The sequence below is a fragment of the Saccoglossus kowalevskii genome, chromosome 17 (assembly GCF_978046115.1).
Source record: "Saccoglossus kowalevskii chromosome 17, keSacKowa6.1, whole genome shotgun sequence".
NCBI classification, from domain to species: domain Eukaryota; kingdom Metazoa; phylum Hemichordata; class Enteropneusta; family Harrimaniidae; genus Saccoglossus; species Saccoglossus kowalevskii.
This window is the reverse complement of record NC_140657.1, coordinates 5,686,402-5,709,971: the sequence shown is the minus strand read 5'-3', so window position 1 is coordinate 5,709,971 and position 23,570 is coordinate 5,686,402. Positions and strand designations below refer to the sequence as shown.

The 23,570-nt window shown below is 33.5% G+C and overlaps 1 protein-coding gene across 2 annotated transcripts in view; it reads left to right on the top strand.

The window, feature by feature from the left end:
• The first annotated feature begins 14,208 nt into the window (after positions 1–14,208).
• LOC102810236 (uncharacterized) overlaps positions 14,209–23,570 on the top strand; it is a 33,027-nt gene continuing 23,665 nt past the window's right edge. The window contains exons 1-4 of one of the 2 annotated variants that reach the window (XM_085492479.1): positions 14,209–14,360; positions 17,757–17,815; positions 17,971–18,051; positions 21,351–21,464. In XM_085492479.1, the coding sequence (XP_085348605.1) occupies positions 14,309–14,360; positions 17,757–17,815; positions 17,971–18,051; positions 21,351–21,464 (306 nt within the window). In that variant the 5' untranslated portion in view covers positions 14,209–14,308. Of the gene's footprint in view, positions 14,361–17,753; positions 17,816–17,970; positions 18,052–21,350; positions 21,465–23,570 lie in introns of both variants that reach the window. The other variant, XM_085492478.1, reaches the window with a different exon arrangement.

Here is a 23,570-nt window from a genome sequence, read left to right as displayed (position 1 = left end):
TCGCCATCTCCGCAAGCAGCAAACAGCCATAGTGTGTCGTTGTTAACAAACAAGTGTCTACCCATGAGCCTTTGTGCACAAGCGCAGGTGACAAACCCTCAGCTTTAAGAAACCTAATAAACTGTGCTACATTATATGGCAATGTTTAATATGGAAAAGGAAGCCGTTAGCATAATTAGCATTAACATGTAAATTTGCATCGTTAAGTCATTTCTATACCATAAATGTAGACACAAACTCTAGTTTAGTCTAGAGATTCTAGTTAGAGAATTTTTTGATAATTTTCACTTGGTCAAAAATTTATATGATAGCTAAATTTGAAGATGATGCATATGCAAATGTTGTGTTTGGACCAATCAAATCAATGGATTACCACCGTCAGTATACTGGTATAATATACATAATGATAAATGCCATGGTGATAATATTGTTGTTAAATAAAATAAAATTTGAATGAAAAATAAAGAAAAAAAATTGTCAAATATTCATTCATGATGATACACTTTGTATCCCAATGCGAAAATACTCAATGCTATTTGGACTTAATCATATTGAAGTGTATTTATGCATGTACAAAATATTATTTTAATAAAAAAATACTCTCATTGCTTAAATATTAACTATAGTGAACATGTGGTACAAAGTGACCTTAAACAAAGTGATTGTGTGATGTAAAGAAACTTAGGACAAAGTGTACCTATGATACAAAATATCTATGTCGTGCGAACTGACTTTGTGGTATGAAGTAGGCTTTAGGTATGAAGCCACTGTGCCCCACTGTAACTGTATAAAAAAAGTTGGCAATATCAGCATCAACATTTGTTTCTCACATACATTTTCCTCCATACATTCAGCAATTTACAGAGGGCATAATTTGTGGTATCAATGCAGAATTCATTCATTCATTATCCCACCATCCATTGAGAAAATAAATGTTTTTTTACCTTGAATACCATCTTATAAAACCCAATCTGTGGACTCCGTCAAATACTGCAAATACAAGTGTATTAATTAATATAATAAATCAGTAACATTGTTGCATAAAAATAAAGTAGCTTTAATTAATAAATTATAATAAAAACATTTTTCATATTTTTTTTTATTTCTACAGATGTGATATTTTATGTTACATGATGAAAACAATTGAAATAAGTCATGTGACATCATATGACATAGTCCCTGTCTGTGTTCAGTGTGAGTTCATATTGGAATGCATGTGTCAAAACAAGGAAAAATCAGAAAGTCTCTGAATCAGTAATCATTAAAACAACATGGACAACATTCAGCCATTTTGAATTCGTTATGAAAAATAAGATGATGTTGTTAGCATGATGACATGACTTAGATCCAAAATTGTAGGAATGAATGATTTTTACTATTTTTCAGCTTTTAAATTGACACCATTTGTTCATATTGAAATGCTACAACCATTGCATGAACATATTAGTGATGTAATGTATGTGTAAAATTTGATCAGTCAAGAAATGTTACAGATATATTGTAAGGCTATAGAACAAGTTATTGTCACTGTATTATAGATGTGGGATATATATATGGTCTAATGTGTGATGTATTTGTGAAGTTTAAATTTTTAGATGTTGACAAAATATCTGATGTCTGACGTACATGTATGTGTGAAGTTTGAATTTTATCGGCCCAGGCATGTCGAATATATGGATTACGAACTGCATTCTTTAACCCTATTCGACAAATATAATGGAACGCATCAAGGTCCCATTACGTTCATCATGCATACCAAGAATTGGTTCATGCGTGACTGAGATTAGGTTCGGGATTTGCTATAAACTTGGTACATTCATTGAATGCAATTTTATTTATGCCGATCAAGTTCAAAATAGTTGACCATTTTGCTATAAAGAATTCAGTTTTAAATCCATTCATCTGACATGCCAGATCATACATCATATAATGATTCAATTCATGATGAAGGAATGGCAGCCATTTTAAGGTAAAAAATATATCAAAATAATCAGATTTCAGTCGCGCATAAACAGATTTTCATCAATTATTTTAGCTTCTAAAATTCAGACAGAATTATGCTGTTTTTAGTTCTCTCAAAATTTCCTTCACCTCAGAAGTTTCTTTTTGGACTGGATGATAATGAATACAGTACACACAAAACAACAACCAAAACATAAAAAGTGACACAACAAAGTACAACAAAGTACACATACACAAAAAAGAAACAATTAAAAATGAAAATGGCCGAAAATCCAAAAAAATTGAAGAGTATTAGGTGACATCCATGTCTAGTAGGTGTTGCTGTCTAGATTCAAAACAGATCAACAAATATTGGCCTAAAGGATTTGATAGGGATTTATTGCTCAAGATAACTCTGAATTTGTAATCATGGTTTATTTTATTGAAATTTAGGGATATTTTCCTTGCTTCCGTAAATAGAATGTTTCGGTGTTGGGCATAGGCAGGGCAAGACATCACAAAATGTTTGTTCATCTTCAATCTGATTTGTGTTACAGAGAAAACGTACCCTTTCATTTGCTGGCAACTGAGTATGGTTTCCTGTTTCAATTCTCAGTAAATGGTTACTTAGACAAAACTTACTAATTAATTCCTAGAGTTCAATATTTTTAATTTTTGTCAAATAATCCTCTCAACTTATAATTTTGTTTAAAAAGGCGGTAGGTTCTTAGATTTGTTTTCCTGTTACTGATTCTTTTATTGTCATCATGTATTTCATTTTTCAATGTACTGAAAATATATTTTTTTTAGTTTTATATGAAGGTTTAATATGTTATTGGATCATGAGAATCTATTAGTTCATGGTAGTTTGCATCATCATTAAGAATGGATTTAATTTTCATGTACTATTTGCTTTTCACTTTTCTGTTAACCAAGAATGCCTCATATAAGAGTGTGTTACTGGAGTTGGATATTCTGTTCATATATTTAATTGCCTGTTTTTGTATGAAGCAAAGAATTGGATATCTTTATTTGATTTATTACAAATCATAATTTTAGTTTTTTCAGTATTCCCTGTCATATGGCATTTTGAGGTGTACATGGCTAATTTATCTAAGCAGGTATTTTTGATTTTGATAGAATGATTACCTTGCTAGCATACATGAGCATACATGTATTATTCAATAAAGGTGAATCACAACTGTCAATGCCAGAACTATTTGGTATGTCATTGATTTTTTAAACATTTTTTCTGTGACACTATATTTTAGAAGTTTTGAATAAAGGCCATTATACCAAACACTGTCAAATGCCATTCTTAGGTCTACAAAACATGCATAAACTTTATTAGAATTTCTTGTTGGTTTGATTCTTTACTGTACTGTGAAGGTACTTATTAAAGTGAGAGGGTTGTCACCTGCGCGCGTGCAGGAATTGAGTACCAAGCGATGATAACAACAAAACACGTTTTTGTAAACAATAACATGCTATGGCCACCTGGCGCATGCGCAGGTGACGACTCTCTCGCTTTAACAATTGTTTTTAAGATGAAGAAGTTGCTAGTCATTTTTTTCTGAAACCAAACTGTTGTTTTGTAAGAATATTTTTATTTAATAATTTTCCTAGACAGCTTGAGATGGCAATACCCCTGTAGTTGAATAGGTTTGATTTTGAACCAAAATTGTTCAGGATATTTATTAGAATTGAAGTTATATTAAAGAGCTTATGTTAGGTAATCTCCACCAATTTCGAACATTTCATTACAAAGTGTTTTTTCAAGATGATTTTTTGTTTACTTTAATTTTTAATCTTTTGATAAGTTCGTTTGAAATGTTATTGCTCTGACTTTCTTCTCCTTGTTTTTCAGTTTTAACATAATTACTCATGCTTGATTCTGTTTAAGTTTGTTTTTATTACATGTATTTAAGAAGTTCTTGAAATATTTATTTGGCAGTTTAGAATTTGCACTGTTACCCAAGTCTCTCATTATTCGCCAGAATTGTGTGGGATCTTCTTTTGAGTTTTTTTTAACTTGTCCAGAATTATATTTTGAAAATTTTTTTTTTTAATAGTTTTCTCAAAAAAGCAGGTATATTTTCTCTCATTATTACCCAACCAGCTCATCCACCAGCCCATTAACACAATTCAATTCTTTTATTTCAAGTCAGTTTTAAACAATTAGGCAGAGACTACAGTAATATTACTGTTGATCAGTCGACTATCATCCACTAAATTCTGAGCCGGCCAGAATGTGCTATTTTTTCAATGGAAATATGCATGCTAGTGGTCAGAAGCCAAATGTGGACAAATACCCCTCCCCATGGTAGAACAAAGCAACATGTTTTTTCTCTGTTCAACGCGATCAGCCTAGTTACAGAATACTGGTTGTACAATTTTAATTTTATTTTAAAAAATGTAAGACAAAGCTGTCAAATTTACATGCCATAAAATAAATAGAAACATGGGAATTAATTTGGTAAATTTTGGTTTTAGAATCTGAGCCGTTTTTAAGAAATATAAAGGGTATAATTTGCTCCCGAATATCAGGGTGAATGTGTCAGCTTTAAAAAATTAAACACAGCATCAAATGAAAAGTAAATTTTATGGGATCAATCTTATACAAATAATCTGGATTTGAAAGTTATTTAAGTGACAGACACATTTTTTTCTAGATATTTGCATAATTATGTAATAGCCTGTCACATATTAAATAGGAATTCCTCAGACAAACACCATCATGTTATATATCAAATTAAAGCTATTTTGATGTAGTGTACAAATATTACGTTGGTTATTACATCGTATAATCCCTCACTTATTGACATTATGAATTCGTTAACTTTATTATAAGTTATTCAAAATCATCAAATGGCGAGACGTTGCTTGACCTAAGATTTACATAAGTAAATTACTAAACATATGTAGCAAAGAAGTTGTATTGTACGTGTAGATCCCTCTCTGATATCCATCTAACAATAAGATAATTATGAGAGAATGGGCGAGAAATTTTAAGATTAAAAAAAATCAAAATGTGGAATTCTGGATGTGGATGGTGACTAATATGGACCTTGAATGATGAATTATGAATCAAATTTGCAGGTTGTATAAACTTGTGCAATATCCCGGCTCCTGGCATTAGAGGAAGCCAGCCTACTGTACATTTGAATTAACGATATTTATCTGATAATTCTCGATGTTTTAGATCGATATTAGACAGGGTCTACAGCTAGGTGGTGGTTTAATTTTTTTAAACATGGAATTCTCCGATAATTCTCTGATAACTATCAATGTCTTAGATTGATAGGAAAATGTATAATACATGGAGGTAAACAATAAATGTTGGCCGAAAAAACAATATGAAAATACAAGAAAATAGTGTGAGACGATTGTATTTTTGGCAATCTCAAAAACTACGGAATACTAAATGCAGTGCCCATTTATCTCTTGCATAATAAATACATAAATAAATGATTTTAATTAATATGTAGATAAATTTGGAACGGTACTACCAGATGTAAACCTTGCAATTCCGTGACTGATGAATATCGAAGTACAACTTTCATAAAAAGGGTAATTGAAAAATAATTCTCCGATAATTATCGATCTAAAACTTCGATAGTTAGGCTATCGAAGGATTTAAGGTTGAAAACACTCACATCGGTATTAGACCGATACAATGGGCAACATTGTTTGATAATTCTCTGATAATTATCTGATAAAAATATGCAAGATCCTGCCTTCATGGATATACGAGCATCATGGCCGGACTCTGTTACAGTTGTATTTGCAGTATTCAGCATGCTTCAAAATGAAACAGTTATTATTCTCAGATACATATATACCAATAAAAACATATCTTAAAATGTTTGATAACATGATAAAACCAATACTTTTATACTGTGCAGAAATCTGGTCAGATAGTATAATTAAACAACAAAAGATGTATATGAATATCATGTCACCAATGGAACAATTGCACATGAAATACTGCAAATACCTACTCAAAGTTAACAGCAAAGCGACCAATGTGGCATGTCTTTTAGAATTAGGAAAGTATCCATTAATTACAACAGGGATAAAACAGGTGATCAAATACTGGTCTCGAATAAAAAAAATGCCTGAAAATTCTCCGGTATATGAAGCATACAGTCTCGGCTTAGAACTAGACAACTGTGGCACCTACAACTGGTTTTCCGGTTTAAAACTTATACTTGAAGATCTAAATATAGACCATTTGTAGCAGGAAGAATAAAATGCGAACAATGTAATTATAGATAAAATAATATCAGAGAAACTAAAAACAAAATTTGAAAAAAATTGTAAACAGATTTTAGACAATGATAACAAAAGGAAAAATCACAAAAATAAATTGCGCACTTACAGAAAACTGAAAACAGACTTTGACTTTGAAAACTACTTACACGTAGTCAAAAATACTCATCACAGGTCATCAATGACAAAATTGAGGATTAGTGCTCACAGACTACAAATAGAGACTGGGAGATATAACAACACAGATATATCTGACAGAAAATGTCTGAAAAACTGAAAACATTATAGTCAGCTATCGCAAGATAAGGTCATGTACATGCAATAGTAATCCAAACATTCACCAACCCAAATATGGAAAACAATCCAATTTACTTTTTTTTTTCACCTACTTTTATTTGCTTGTCAGTTTTTTTTTCCTGTGTGTTTTTTTATTCTCACTAATTGTATGTTTGTCTTTATTCACATCTGTATTGCATTTTAGTTCATATCCTATTAGGGATACGAATGCAATAAAGATAATTATTATTATATTAATCATGAGGGCGCTGTTCAACAATGACAGCCCCCATGGGAAAAACACTCTCTGGTAATCCATTTGAATCTTGGCTTTTTGTCCAGCATCCAGTTGTTTGGATCATTGCATCGAGATAGGCAAGAATAGGAGCAATTTTACATGTGATTTTGTTGAAATTCTGTGACTTTTTCACTGAAAATAAGATGGATGAATCGGATGGTACTCTTAGACCAAACGGGATGTCAAAAGTAAATTTATGACTGACACAAACGGTAAGCTGCAGTATAAAAATTTTGATTCAACTTTTTCTGATGAAAGTGATGAGTTACATTCAATATCAGATGAACTTGACTTAAACAAAGCCTGGATTCGTAATGTTGTGGAGAAACATAAACTGAACATCATCGTAGAATGGGGCAAATCTAAAAAGTCACCATTACGACAGAAATTCAATTCATCTAGTTGTTCAGTGGGTTCTTTCTCAAATGCATGGAGTGAGGTGTTATCAAATATGCAACCTGAATCAATCAATGATTGCAAAGACCATCGCCAGTACAAATTGAAAATTGAAAATCAGCAGCATCTCAATGTCAATGTATACCTTACAACAGGCACCATAATGTTTCAAGGGAATTAACTAGATTGGTTAATTCATAACCTGGACTCAGCATTGACATCTATGAAGGATGTACTAGAAGATACACAAGCTGATAATTCCGCAGTAGAGGCTATAATCCCAGATATAGAAACAAATCCTTCACCCACTACCGGTATTAGCAGTAAACCATTAGCAACATTATCACAGAACTGTTTGAATAATTCAACTTCTAAACAAAGAAAATCTACTAAATCCACCCTATTAAAGGAAAACACTCCATCCATAATCCCAAGAAGAAACTGTCCAAATAATCGCTCAACTCCAATATCAATAAAATCAAATAATGCATTACAGAATACCAATGAAATGGCAACCACACTGACCAACATGTTCAAAACAATTCAACAAATTGAAGATAAATACTGTCGAATAATACGAAATGAACACAATACCAGGGAGTTGATGGATAGGATGAAATCAGTTGAATCAAATCTTAACCAACAAAACAAGCAAATGAACAAACTACTACAATTGTCAGAGAAAACCCAAGATATGTTCAAGAAATCTACTCAGTCGAAATCACACGACAGCTCCAATGAATTAAAAGAAGACATAAAAATACTTGGGAATAAAATCAATCTGCTAGACACCAATATCCTAAACATGAAAGAAATGATACAGCACACCCAAGCCAAGACTGATGAAGCAATTAAACTGTCTAGTGAATATAAAGTACATCTCAAGAAATCAGAAAAAGACAAAGAAAGAGTACAAGAGGATCTATTATTAGCAGAAACGAAGATAAACAAATTAACTAAAGAAAATGAGAATCTTGAAGCTAAAATAAAAGAAGCAGAGGACAATAAACAACAATCTTGGAACAACCATAATCCACCACCACTAGTTTCAACAAATCCCTTCACTCCACTAATAAATTAGACTAATAATGAGGAGTCAAATCAAGTCAATAACACCATAACCACTCAAGCAAGTAATACAAATCAGTGGAGATCACCAAAGATAAAGTCCCATTCTAAGATGGAAACTCTTATTGTCGGTGACTCGATTCTGCAAAATATAAAGCCATCTAGAGTATACAGAAATACGCATGTGAGGACCCTTAGAGGCAGTAACGTTCCACAAGTTACAGACTATATTATGTAAGTCAAATCTTTAAATACAACAAATGTTGTCTTTGGCACAAATGACATTGATAGTAATATTTCTCCAGATGCCATAATGAGAGAGTACAATCGTCTAACTGAATCTGTGTCAACGAAATTCCCTGAGGCTACGATATATGTATCATCTATACTACCGCGAAGAAATAAAGTAAACTTTAAATTCATAGCTAACAATATAAACACAAGACTGCAAAGCATGTGTGATGGAAATACTAAATTGGTATTTATACACAATAGAAATATTTCTATCAGACATCTATCTGATGAAGTTCATCTTAATGATAGAGGTACAGCTCTATTAGTCAGAAATATTATTATAATAAATGTTATTGGTCCAAAACTGAGAATAAATAGAATACGCCACTCTGTAAATAACAAATATCCTCAATACTACAGTGAAGAAAGAGCAAAGATATCAGGAACACATCACTCTACCCAGTACAATAATTTGTTTTGAATAAATAGTAACTAAATTAACAAATTCATGATCCCACGCAAATGTAAACAAAAATCCATTTCTATTTCCTACTGGAATGTCTAGGGTATTATAAATAAACTTCAGGATACAGATTTCCTCAAAAATATCAATCATCATGACATCATAGGTCTCGGAGAAACATGGCTTACTACTGGGAACAAGAATATGTTAAATTTATCTGGTTACTATGATTACTCAGTTGTACGAAAGAATAATAAGAGAGGCGGGGTTTCCATCCTCATCAATAAATCAATAAAAAAAGGCATAAAAATTATTAATTCTAACAGTGCTGATATGATTTGGTGTAAATTATAAAAACAGTTCTTTAATATTGACAAAGATTTGCATATTTGTTTTATATATAATCCACCATAAAATTCAATTAATTAGTCAATTGATCAATTGGAAAAAATGTAAACTGGCTATAGTTCTAATGGTTCAGTTCTAACTATTTGTGTTATTAATTCCCGAACTGGTCTTCTTGCTGATTATGTCAAACATGATACTTCCATTCATATCCCAGTTCCTTCAAACTATTTTGTAGATTCTGATACAAATAGATGTAATATGGATAACAAGGACAATAATTTTGGAAAACATTTGATTGATATTTGTAAAAGTTGCAATATTCGTATCTTAAATGGCAGATTACCTGGTGATTTATGTGGAAAATTTTTTTGTTATCACTGGAATGGGAATAGTACAGTAGACTATGCTATTGCCTCCAATGATATTATTTCAGAATTTGAATACTTTCATGTTAATAATTTCACTATATACTCTGATCATTCTCAAATATCCACATTACTCAAAGTTGGTTATTTGGAGCAAAAGAGTGACAGAAATAACAATTTAAACCTGCCTCCTTCAAAATGGAAATGGAATAAGTTGTCTGTTTTCAACTATCACATGAAACTTAAATTGACTGATACCCAATTTCTAATTAATAACTTTAATAAGACTAGTTACAGTAAAACACAGGAGAACATTAACCAAGCCACTTCTTCATTTAATGATATTATCAACCATGCTGCCACTGGAATCTTTAAGAAGCAAACATTTGATAATGATTGTAAATTAACAAAAAACGATCTTGTAGCAAAATTGATTAATAGATTTCCTTTTGACAATAATCTTAGGGCAACTTATTATGCAAAAAAGAAAAAATATAAAAACAAATTAAACTTAAAAAAAAAATATTAATCCAAAAACATATTAATACTTTAAACAATCTCCATGCGAATAAATCTAATGAGATGTGGAATATTCTAAATCTTATGAAGGAGTCTAATCAAGACAAGAAAAATATTAACCATGTCTCGGGCACTGAATGGCTTGACTACTATAATAATATGAATTCAGATAACATGAACTTAAATACGTTTCATGATAGTGTTAAAAATGAATTATTAAGATTTGCAAAACAGTGTACCACACAATGATATATTAGATACAGAAATTACGCAAAAAGACATTGTTAATGCATTGAAAATACAAACAAACTAAAAAAGCAGCAGGCTTGGATGGTTTATGTATTGAACTTTTGAAATACAGTTGTAATTTCTTAAATGAACCTCCAGTTAAATTATTTAATTTAATTCATGAATCTTCAATATTTCCGAATATTTGGAATACCAGTATAATTACACATTTATATAAAAAAGGTGACAAACATGATCCCCAAAACTACAGAGGAATATCTGTATCTAGTTGTATTGGTAAACTGTTTTGTAGCATAATAAATTCTCGTCTTAATAACTATATTGAAGAGAACAAACTAATCTATAATAACCAAGCTGGTTGTAGAAAGAACCATCGTACTATTGATCACATTTTTGTCTTAAAAACTCTAATTTCAAAACAATTATGTAAGAAAAAGAGACTTTTTGTATGTTTTGTTGATTTTGCTAAAGCTTTTGATTCAATTTGGAGAATAGGACTTTTTTACAAACTTCTTAAACATAATATCAATGGAAGGGTTTACCGTCTCATTAAAAATATGTACTCTAATACTAAAGCACATATAAAAATATCAAATTTAATTACCCAGAGTTTTGATGTTACAAAAGGGGTGAAACAAGGCTGTGTGATTAGTCCAACATTATTTAATATTTTCATTAATGATTTTAAAGACCGCCTTGACAAAACAAACACAGAACCACCAACATTGAATAATACACCAGTAAATTCATTAATACATGTATATGCAGATGACATGGCTCTCATTTCCACTACATCAGATGGACTTCAACAAAGTTTGAATGAACTTGAACAATATTGCTCAAATTGGCAACTTAAAATAAACATATCTAAAACCGAAATTGTTATTTTCAATAAATCACCACTGCAAAAAAGATACTTTTTTACTATTGGCAACCATTGCATTAAATGTAATAAACAGTATATTTATTTAGAGATTATTTTCAGTTCAAATGGTAATTTCAATGAGGCAACAGCCAATATAGCAGAGAAAGCTGGAAAAGCACTTTTTGCTATGAACAAAATACTATGGGATAATAAAAATATTAAACTTTCTTTACATTTATTTAACGTTTTTATAAAACCCATCCTTCTATATGGATCACAGGTATGGGGACAAAGTTTCATCAACAACAACAAATGGGAAAAAAACATGATAGAAGAAATTCATTTGAAGTTTTGTAAGCAAATCTTGCAGATTAACAGGACCTCATGTAATCTAGCAGCAAGAGCAGAATTGGGGCAATATCCCCTTTTAATTGACATGAAAAAACAAATAATAAAATATTGGCTGCATATCGTAGAATTACCAGATGATAAACTAAACAAGCATTCTGTGAACAGAAAAAGTCATCTATATCAAATAGTTGGTTCATTAATCTTAATATTACAGGAAGCATCATTAGATTTTCTTCTGAAAAGAAAAATTCTCAAAACACAAACAGCAACAATTTGTAAAATTTTACAATCAAATTTACAAAGCAGGTATGTGAACAAGTGGACAACTGCTATATCAAATGAAAATTCTAAACTCAGAACATATTCAAAATTTAAAACAAAGTATAATTTGGAGCCTTATTTACTTAATTTGAATGGTGAAAATAGAAAAATGTTCACTAAATTCAGGGTTAGCGATCATAGTTTAGCTATTGAAAAAGGCAGACATTCTATCCCAAAAGTACCCAATAAATAGCAGACTTTGTCAATTTTGTAATAATTGCATTGAAGATGAGATCCATTTCCTTTTAGATTGTCAAAAATATGAACAGCAGAGATCTCAACTGTTACATAATATTAAAGTCCCGGCTGACAATAACATTTCTTGTTTCACATATTTACTTTCACATCAAGATAAATTAGTTCAACAAGAGATATCAAACTTTATTTTAGCTGCGACCAAAATTAGAGATTAGATTTCTTTACTAATTTATTTGTGTATTTTTTTTTATACATATTTATTTATTTGTGAATTTTAAGTACATTCATTCAAGTTATTTTCAAAATATTGTCTTGTTAACAAAAATTCTTTATTGTTGCAAACACCTTATGTAACATACTCTTTTTTTTTTACACGGGAACAATAAAGTTCATTCATTCATTCATTAATCTACAGGACATCCTGGTTACAGGTCGTATCAGTCGAAGGTCACGCAGGGAATCTTGTGCATTATAATTCCCTGTGGCCGCATGAGAGCTAGTCAGATTTAGTTTGGCACAAGTATACTGTGTGTCGGAACATAGGGCAGTCCCCAGCATCACTGGCCCTGGTCACGGTACTATTACATGCATGTCGATAACGTTACAAACATTAAGTTTCCGCTAATTAACCGCTAATTTTATTTACGCACAAACTTCCCAAGATCGCAACCCAATTAAAAATCAAACCTATTCTCTTGTGTTCGTCAATACATACCTCGTCTGTGCGAAATGTTCACACAGCTCGCAAGCACACTCGTGAATGCCGCCATCTTGAAAGGTCACATGGTTGACACCGACCTCAATGTGACCTAATTGGTGCACTTTGTTATGTTGTCAAAGAAAATTATTAAAAACCGTGTTTTCGCAAGTAAAATCAGTTTCTTCTTGCCTCTCCATATCACTCTCTGTGGCAGTCTTTCGATTGATACAGCAGTCGTCATACTAGATATGAAGAAATAATGTTACCATAGAAACTAATACATATAAGAAACATAGATAGACATGTTGCATTCAAGATCATTTTGATCCAATTTGTTTTTCTCTTTAGTAATCTGATGACATTGAATAATAATAATAATAATAATAATAATAATAATAATAATAATAATAATAATAATAATAATAATAATAATAATAGTATAACGATAATTCCATATTATCGGTGGTTCGGTGGATTGGCAATATTTATAATTGTTCATCGGAATACTACAATTAAATGGTTTCAGGTTCCCATGCATGTTGTTTATAGTCACGAATCGCATGGAATTCTTCATTGGTTCATCAGTTATGGCACTATTGTTTTTAAAGAAAAATTGGCAAAAACTACTTTTTTATTTTTTATTTTAATACAGTTTCATTGACACGTTAAATCATAACAGCATAAATACTGCAATGTAACAATAGAATATGTTTAACGAATTAACAATTTAAAATACGGCATACTATCTCAATCATAGGAGCCAAAATGCGTTCTAATTCTGACTAAATGGCAGTCTTTCACTCAAATAAATTTCAAATAAATAAAAGTATAACCTTATTGGCCTCTGCTATACTCATAACCTATGTAATATATTTCCATTCTGGCTATTCTGGTTTTAACATGGGGTCACGATTTGGGCCTCAAGATATTGATGAACTGCAAGACAGTGTGTTTCATATACTAGTATTTCATGGTTTACGATTAGAGAAAGAGACAAGCATATAGCAATCATCAAATACGGACTAACTTCATTGTACACCAACAAGTTATATAACGAACCAGATGGTCAAGTACAGTCAGCTGTAATTATGTAAAGTAATCAAGTGTACACACCTGTTATATTCATTAACATGCAAATTACTACAATAGTAATGGCATTCAACGTATTTACTCCGACACCAACTTTCCCCAGTTCTACATTGAATATCTAATAATTTATCAATTTTGCTTCTCACTTCCTCCCCTCACATGCCGGGGAAAGAAATCGATACATCTTGTCACGTGATTCCATTATTTGACTGATCACGTCATCCGGTCTCATAAAAGAAGACTGAAGTGAAACACTAGTCGGCACAGCATTCATTGTATTATTTATAACTTAGGGGTTTTCCCACTACACTTCCTGGTAGAAAGTAATTGCTGCTCAAGACAAGAACATAAAATCATGGCAGCTGCAGCTCGTCTTTTGAAGATACTCTTCATTTTTTGCTTGACTGGTAAGTTTTTTCTTTACAAATTAGGGACTCAATTTAAAACTAAACTTGTTATTCGTCAGTAATTGAGTTATTTCTCGGTTCTGGTAACGATTTTATTACAATTTCTGAAGACTTCCTTAAACACCTTAACATTCTGGAATTTTCAACTTGCACTGAAACCGACACTCAAAATCACACAAGACGTGAATTTGAAGACTCAAGGCGCACTGAAATAATAACGATAGACATGTTACCCCAGTTTTTGCGTTGTATTTATTGCTTATTTTCGGTTATTGCAAGGTGTTTTTCATTGCATATAATATATTGTACGCATGCGCCAAGACGTGAATAGTGACTCTTAGTTAAGGGCCAGCACGGAAAAGAAAACTTGAACGTCTAGTACGTTAGTTAATTGAAATATAGATTCATCGTATCTTAAGAAAATATTGTTAATTTACAAACTATATATAGTTGTATTTATACTCTGAAAACATTATCTATGCAAGAAATGAACAATACAGTTGAACTAGAAGTAATATTTAGTTAATGAAGTTATATGAACAACAAATTTAAATCACATTATCCATGTTAACAGTTTCCAATCAGTTGAAAAATTATATCTGCTATGTGCATAATATATGAGGTCATGTGACCATTTTAATAGTTTATGTAAATCTATTATATTCAGTGAGATGTAAAGGCGTATCTACAATTTATCTTTGGGAGTTATATAAGTACATGATTTGAGACACCATTAATAAACATGTATTGATAACTTCCCAAAATAAAATATGACTTCCCTGACAGCGTAAGAGACAGGAAATACAATACGGGGTGAATACAACATCACAGCGTGGACAGTGTCGTGGTTCTATACTGTTTATGGTTCACACACCGAAGAACTCAAGTGTAGTGCAATAGTTCAGATATTGACCGATACCTAGGCACTAACTCGAGTGTAGTGCAACAGTTCAGATATTGACCAACAACAGGGCACTAACTCGAGTGTTGTGCAATCATTCAGATATTGACCGATACTTAGGCACTAACTCGAGTGTAGTGCAACAGTTCAGATATTGACCAACACCAGGGCACTAACTCAGGTGCAGTGCAATAGTTCAGATATTGCCTGGTAGCAAGGCACTAACTCGAGTGTAGTGCAATCATTCAGATATTGACACACAACAGGGCACTAACTCGAGTGTAGTGCAATCATTCAGATATTGACCGACACCAGGGCACTAACTCGAGTGTAGTGCAATAGTTCAGATATTGACCGATACCTGGGCACTAACTCGAGTGTAGTGCAATAGTTCAGATATTTCCTGATACCAGGGCACTAAATCGAGTGTAGGACAATAGTTCAGATATTGACCGATACTTGGGCACTAACTTGTGTGTAGTGCAATAGATAAGATATTGCTGAAACAAGGGCACTCACTCGAGTGTAGTGCAATCATTCAGATATTGCTCTATACCTAGACACTAACTCGACTGTAGTGCAATAGTTCAGATATTGACCAATACCAGAGCACTAATTCAAGTGTAGTGTAACCATTCAGATATTGGTCAATATCGATACCAGGGCACTAACTCAAGGGTAGTGCAATCATTCAGATATTGGGCGATACCTGGGCACTAACTTGAGTGTAGAGCAATCATTCAGATATTGACCGACAACAGGGCACTAACTCGAGTGTAGTGCAACAGGTCAGATATTGACCGACACCAGGGCACTAACTCGAGTGTATTGCAATAGTTCAGATATTGACCAATACCAGGGCACTAACTCGAGTGTAGTGCAATCATTCAAATATTGACCGACACCAGGGCACTAACTCATGTGTAGTGCAATAGTTCAGATATTGACCGATACCTGGGCACTAACTCGAGTGTAGTGCAACAGGTCAGATATTGACCGACACCAGGGCACTAACTCGAGTGTATTGCAATAGTTCAGATATTGACTGATACCAGGGCACTAACTCGAGTGTAGTGCAATCATTCAGATATTGACCGACACCAGGGCACTAACACGAGTGTAGTGCAATAGTTAAGATATTGCCTGATACCAGGGCACTAACTCGAGCGTAGTGCAATAGTTCAGATATTGCCTGATACCAGGGCTCTAAATCGAGTGTAGTGCAATCATTCAGATATTGGCCGATACCAGGGCACTAACTCGAGTGTAGTGCAATAGTTCAGATATTGACCGACACCAGGGCACTAACTCGAGTGTAGTGCCACAGTTCAGATATTGACCGATACCAGGGCACTAACCCGAGTGTAGTGCAATCATTCAGATATTGACAGACACCAGGGCACTAACTCGAGCATAGTGCAATAGTTCAGATATTGCCTGACACTCGAATACCAGGGCACTAACTTGCGTGTAGTGCAATAGTTCAAATATTGCCTTATACCTAGACCGAACTCGACTGTAGTGCAATAGTTCAGATATTGACCAATACCAGGGCACTAACTTGAGTGTAGTGCAATCATTCAGATATTGACCAATATCGATACCAGGGCACTAACTCAAGGGTAGTGCAATCATTCAGATATTGAGCGATACCTGGGCACTAACTCGAGTGTAGTGCAATCATTCAGATATTGACCAATATCAGTGCACTAACTCGAGTGTAGTGCAATCATTCAGATATTGACCGACACCAGGGCACTAACTCGAGTGTAGTGCAATTATTCAGATATTGACCGACACCAGGGCACTAACTCGACTGAAGTGCAATAGTTCAGATATTGCCTGGTAGCAAGGCACTAACTCGAGTGTAGTGCAATCATTCAGATATTGACCGACAACAGGGCACTAACTCGAGTGTAGTGCAATCATTCAGATATTGGCCGACACCAGGGCACTAACTCGAGTGTAGTGCAATTGTTCAGATATTGACCGACACCAGGGCACTAACTCGACTGAAGTGCAATAGTTCAGATATTGCCTGATATCTTGGCACTAACTCCAGTGTAGTGCAATCATTCAGATATTGACTGATAACTGGGCACTAACTCCAGTGTAGTGCAATCATTCACATATTGATGATACCTGGATACTGTCTCGAGTGAATGCAATCAATCACCTATTGAACACTACCTTTCGCTACATTAAACAGGAACAAATTGTATAACGATGAGTTAGTGCCTTCAGGTATAGCAATGTGTCTTAAATATAGCTATGTGATTTTAAGTATAGTGATGTGTTTTGGAGTATGGCTAATATAACAGTTTACCGGCAACACAGTTGATTATGTTCTTACTAATGCCTTGATTATACAGAATTCGAAGACCGTCCCTAAAATCGTCAAATATCCTATTATGACATAAACATCCCTATGTGTGAAGGGTATAGTACACATAGCATTGCTAACCAATGTATAGTTGCTTCATTTTATTCAGCAGATTATGGTAATACCGCAATTAACTACAAAAAAAGGGAATTCAATGTGAAAGTTAATGAGGTAAGAAATATTGCTTAGTTTATTTTACTGGAAGACTTAATTTGATTTGTTTGACGTAACTACACAATCATAGCCAATACTTTCATATAACATGAACAATTTCTATACCATGTGTATCTGTGCTGTGAGCTCTTTATGTTTGTTTTCTTTGTCAGAGTATCGCCCTGAATTCAACGGTGTTTCGATTGCCAATAGATGATAGCACGGCAACTGTTGAGATCGAAAGAGGAAATAAGGTGAACACAATATCGTACATGTCATCCTTGCTACTTCTTGTCTACTAATCCTCATATGGTGTGATTATATTACCTTGTCTACTACACCTCATATGGTGTAATTATATCATCTTGTCTACTACACCTCATATGGTGTTATTATATTACCTTATCTACTACTCCTCATATGGTGTTATTATATTACCTTGTCTACTACACCTCATATGGTGTAAATGTATTACCTTGTCTACTACACCTCATATGGTGTTATTATATTACCTTATCTACTACTCCTCATATGGTGTTATTATATTACCTTGTCTACTACACCTCATATGGTGTAAATGTATTACCTTGTCTAATACACCTCATATGCTGTGATTATATTACCTTGTCTACTACACCTCATATGGTGTAATTATATTACCTTGTCTACTACACCTCATATGGTGTTATTATATTACCTTGTCTACTACACCTCATATGGTGTTATTATATTACCTTGTCTACTACACCTCATATGGTGTTATTATATTACCTTATCTACTACTCCTCATATGGTGTTATTATATTATCTTGTCTACTACACCTCATATGGTGTTATTATATTACCTTGTCTACTACTCCTCATATGGTGTTATTATATTACCTTGTCTACTACACCTCATATGGTGTTATTATATTACCTTGTCTACTACACCTCATATGGTGTAATTATATCACCTTGTCTACTACACCTCATATGGTGTTATTATATTACCTTATCTACTACTCCTCATATGGTGTTATTATATTACCTTGTCTACTACACCTCATATGGTGTAAATGTATTACCTTGTCTACTACACCTCATATGGTGTTATTATATTACCTTATCTACTACTCCTCATATGGTGTTATTATATTACCTTGTCTACTACACCTCATATGGTGTAAATGTATTACCTTGTCTACTACTCCTCATATGCTGTGATTATATTACCTTGTCTACTACACCTCATATGGTGTAATTATATTACCTTGTCTACTACACCTCATATGGTGTTATCATATTACCTTGTCTACTACACCTCATATGGTGTTATTATATTACCTTGTCTACTACACCTCATATGGTGTTATTATATTACCTTATCTACTACTCCTCATATGGTGTTATTATATTATCTTGTCTACTACACCTCATATGGTGTTATTATATTACCTTGTCTACTACTCCTCTTATGGTGTTATTATATTACCTTGTCTACTACACCTCATATGGTGTGATTATATTACCTTGTCTACTACACCTCATATGGTGTAATTATATCATCTTGTCTACTACACCTCATATGGTGTTATTATATTACCTTATCTACTACTCCTCATATGGTGTTATTATATTACCTTGTCTACTACACCTCATATGGTGTAAATGTATTACCTTGTCTACTACACCTCATATGGTGTTATTATATTACCTTATCTACTACTCCTCATATGGTGTTATTATATTACCTTGTCTACTACACCTCATATGGTGTAAATGTATTACCTTGTCTAATACACCTCATATGCTGTGATTATATTACCTTGTCTACTACACCTCATATGGTGTAATTATATTACCTTGTCTACTACACCTCATATGGTGTTATTATATTACCTTGTCTACTACACCTCATATGGTGTTATTATATTACCTTGTCTACTACACCTCATATGGTGTTATTATATTACCTTATCTACTACTCCTCATATGGTGTTATTATATTATCTTGTCTACTACACCTCATATGGTGTTATTATATTACCTTGTCTACTACTCCTCATATGGTGTTATTATATTACCTTGTCTACTACACCTCATATGGTGTTATTATATTACCTTGTCTACTACACCTCATATGGTGTAATTATATCACCTTGTCTACTACACCTCATATGGTGTTATTATATTACCTTATCTACTACTCCTCATATGGTGTTATTATATTACCTTGTCTACTACACCTCATATGGTGTAAATGTATTACCTTGTCTACTACACCTCATATGGTGTTATTATATTACCTTATCTACTACTCCTCATATGGTGTTATTATATTACCTTGTCTACTACACCTCATATGGTGTAAATGTATTACCTTGTCTACTACTCCTCATATGCTGTGATTATATTACCTTGTCTACTACACCTCATATGGTGTAATTATATTACCTTGTCTACTACACCTCATATGGTGTTATCATATTACCTTGTCTACTACACCTCATATGGTGTTATTATATTACCTTGTCTACTACACCTCATATGGTGTTATTATATTACCTTATCTACTACTCCTCATATGGTGTTATTATATTATCTTGTCTACTACACCTCATATGGTGTTATTATATTACCTTGTCTACTACTCCTCTTATGGTGTTATTATATTACCTTGTCTACTACACCTCATATGGTGTTATTATATTACCTTATCTACTACTCCTCATATGGTGTTATTATATCATCTTGTCTACTACTCCTAATATGGTGTGATTATATTACCTTGTCTACCACCCCTCATATGGTGTGATTATATTACCTTATCTACTACTCTTCATATGGTGTGATTATATTACCTTGTATACTACTCCTCATATGGTGTTATTATATTACCTTGTCTACTACTCATATGTTGTGATTATATTACCTTGTCTACTACTCCTCATATGGTGTTATTATATTACATTGTCTACTACTCCTCATATGGTGTAAATGTATTACCTTGTCTACTACTCCTCATATGCTGTGATTTTATTACCTTGTCGTCTAATTCTCATATAGTGTGATTATATTACCTTGTCTACTACTCCTCATATGGTGTTATTATATTACATTGTCTACTACCCCTCATATGGTGTGATTATATTACCTTGTCTACTACACCTCATATGGTGTTATTCTATTACCTTGTCTACTACTCCTCATATGGTGTTATTATATTACATTGTCTACTACTCCTCATATGGTGTTATTCTATTACCTTGTCTACTACTCCTCATATGGTGTTATTTCATTACCTTGTCTACTACTCCTCATATGGTGTGATCATATTACCTTGTCTGCTACTACTCATATGGTGTGATTATATTACCTTGTCTACTACTCTTCATATGGTGTGATTATATTACCTTGTCTACTACTCCTCACATGGTGTGATTATATTACCTTGTCTACTACTCCTCATATGGTGTGATTATATTAAATTGTCTAATACTCTTCATATGGTGTGATTATATTACATTGTCTACTACTTCTCATGTGAATATGGTTCGCATCTTTTACTCAGAATAACAGATTCAATGTTACCTTTGAAGAAGACTCGTGGGAAATACGATTACAACATTTGTTAGATTATAATATCTGTCATCGCTTTCATCTCGTTATTGTTATGTCGTCATCAGTAAGTATGTTTTAAATACTATTTAAGGAATGTTCTTCAAACGTGTGTGCTTAACAGAATGTCGTCCAATGTTGGACAACAACATTGTTCTATGGAATGACATCTCACACTATGGGATGACATATCACACTATGGGATGACATCTCACACTGTGGGATGACATTTCACACTATGGGATGACATCTCACACTATGAGATGACATCTCTCTTTAAAAGTGATGTCTCCGTTAATGACATCTGTCAATATGGGTGATATGGATGTTGCCTGCTATGGAACGATGTCTTCCATTATGGGATGATGACTTTTGTTACGGTACAATGTCTCCCATTATGGGATGATTACTTTTGTTATGGAACAATGTCTCCCATTATGGGATGATGAGTTTTGTTATGGGACAATGTCTCCCATTATGGGATGATGACTTTTGTTATTGGACAAGGTCTCCCATTATGGAATGATGACTTTTGTTATGGAACAATGTCTCCCATTATGGAATGATGACTATTGTTATGGGAGAATGTCCCCCATTATGGGATGATGACTATTGTTATGGGAGAATGTCTCTCATTATGGGATGATGACTTTTGTTATGGGACAGTGTCTCCCATTATGGGATGATGCCTTTTGTTATGGGACGATGTCTCTCATTATGGGATGATGACTTTTGTTATGGGACGATGTCTCCCATTATGGAATGATGACTTTTGTTATGGAACAATGTCTCCCATTATGGAATGATGACTATTGTTATGGGACGATGTCTCTCATTATGGGATGATGCCTTTTGTTATGGGACGATGTCTCCCATTATGGGATGATGATTTTTGTTATGGGACGGTGTCTCCCATTATGGTATGATGCCTTTTGTTATGGGACGATATCTCTCATTATGGGATGATGACTTTTGTTATGGGACGATGTCTCCCATTATGGAATGATGACTTTTGTTATGGAACAATGTCTCCCATTATGGAATGATGACTATTGTTATGGGAGAATGTCTCCCATTATGGAATGATGACTATTGTTATGGGAGAATGTCTCTCATTATGGGATGATGACTTTTGTTATGGGACAGTGTCTCCCATTATGGGATGATGCCTTTTGTTATGGGACGATGACTCCCCATTATGGGATGATGAATATTGTTATGGGACAATGTCTCCCATTATGGGATGATGACTTTTGTTATGGGACGATGTCTCCCATTATGGGATGATGACTATTGTTATGGGAGAATGTCTCTCATTATGGGATGATGACTATTGTTATGGGACGATGTCTCTCATTATGGGATGATGCCTTTTGTTATGGGACGATGTCTCCCCAGTATGGGATGATGACTATTGCTATGGGAGAATGTCTCCCATTATGGGAAGATGCCTTTTGTTATGGGACGATGTCTCCCCATTATGAGATGATGACTATTGTTATGGGACAATGTCTCCCATTATGGGATGATGACTTTTGTTATGGGAGAATGTCTCCCATTACGGGATGATGACTTTTGTTATGGGAGAATGTCTTTCATTATGGGATGATGACTTTTCTTATGGGACAGTGTCTCTCATTATGGGATGATGCCTTTTGTTGTGAGACGATGTCTCCCCATTATGGGATGATGCCTTTTGTTATGGGACGATGTCTCCCCATTATGTGATGATGACTTTTGTTATGGGACAGTGTCTCCCATTATGGGATGATGACTTTTGTTATGGGACGATGTCTCCCATTATGGGATGATGACTTTTGTTATGGGAGAATGTCTCCCATTATGGAATGATGACTTTTGTTATGGGGACGATGTCTCCCATTATGGGATGATGACTTATGTTATGGGACGATGTCTCCCATTATGGGATGATGACTTTTGTTATGGGACAATGTCGCTCATTATGGGATGATGACTTTTGTTATGGGACAATGTCTCCCATTATGGGATGATGAATTTTGTTATGGTGCAATGTCTCCCATTATGGGATGATCAATTTTGTTATGGTACAATGTCTCTCATTATGGGATGATGACTTTTGTTATGGGACGATGTCTCCCATTATGGGATGATCAATTTTGTTTTGGTACAATGTTTCCCATTATGGGATGAT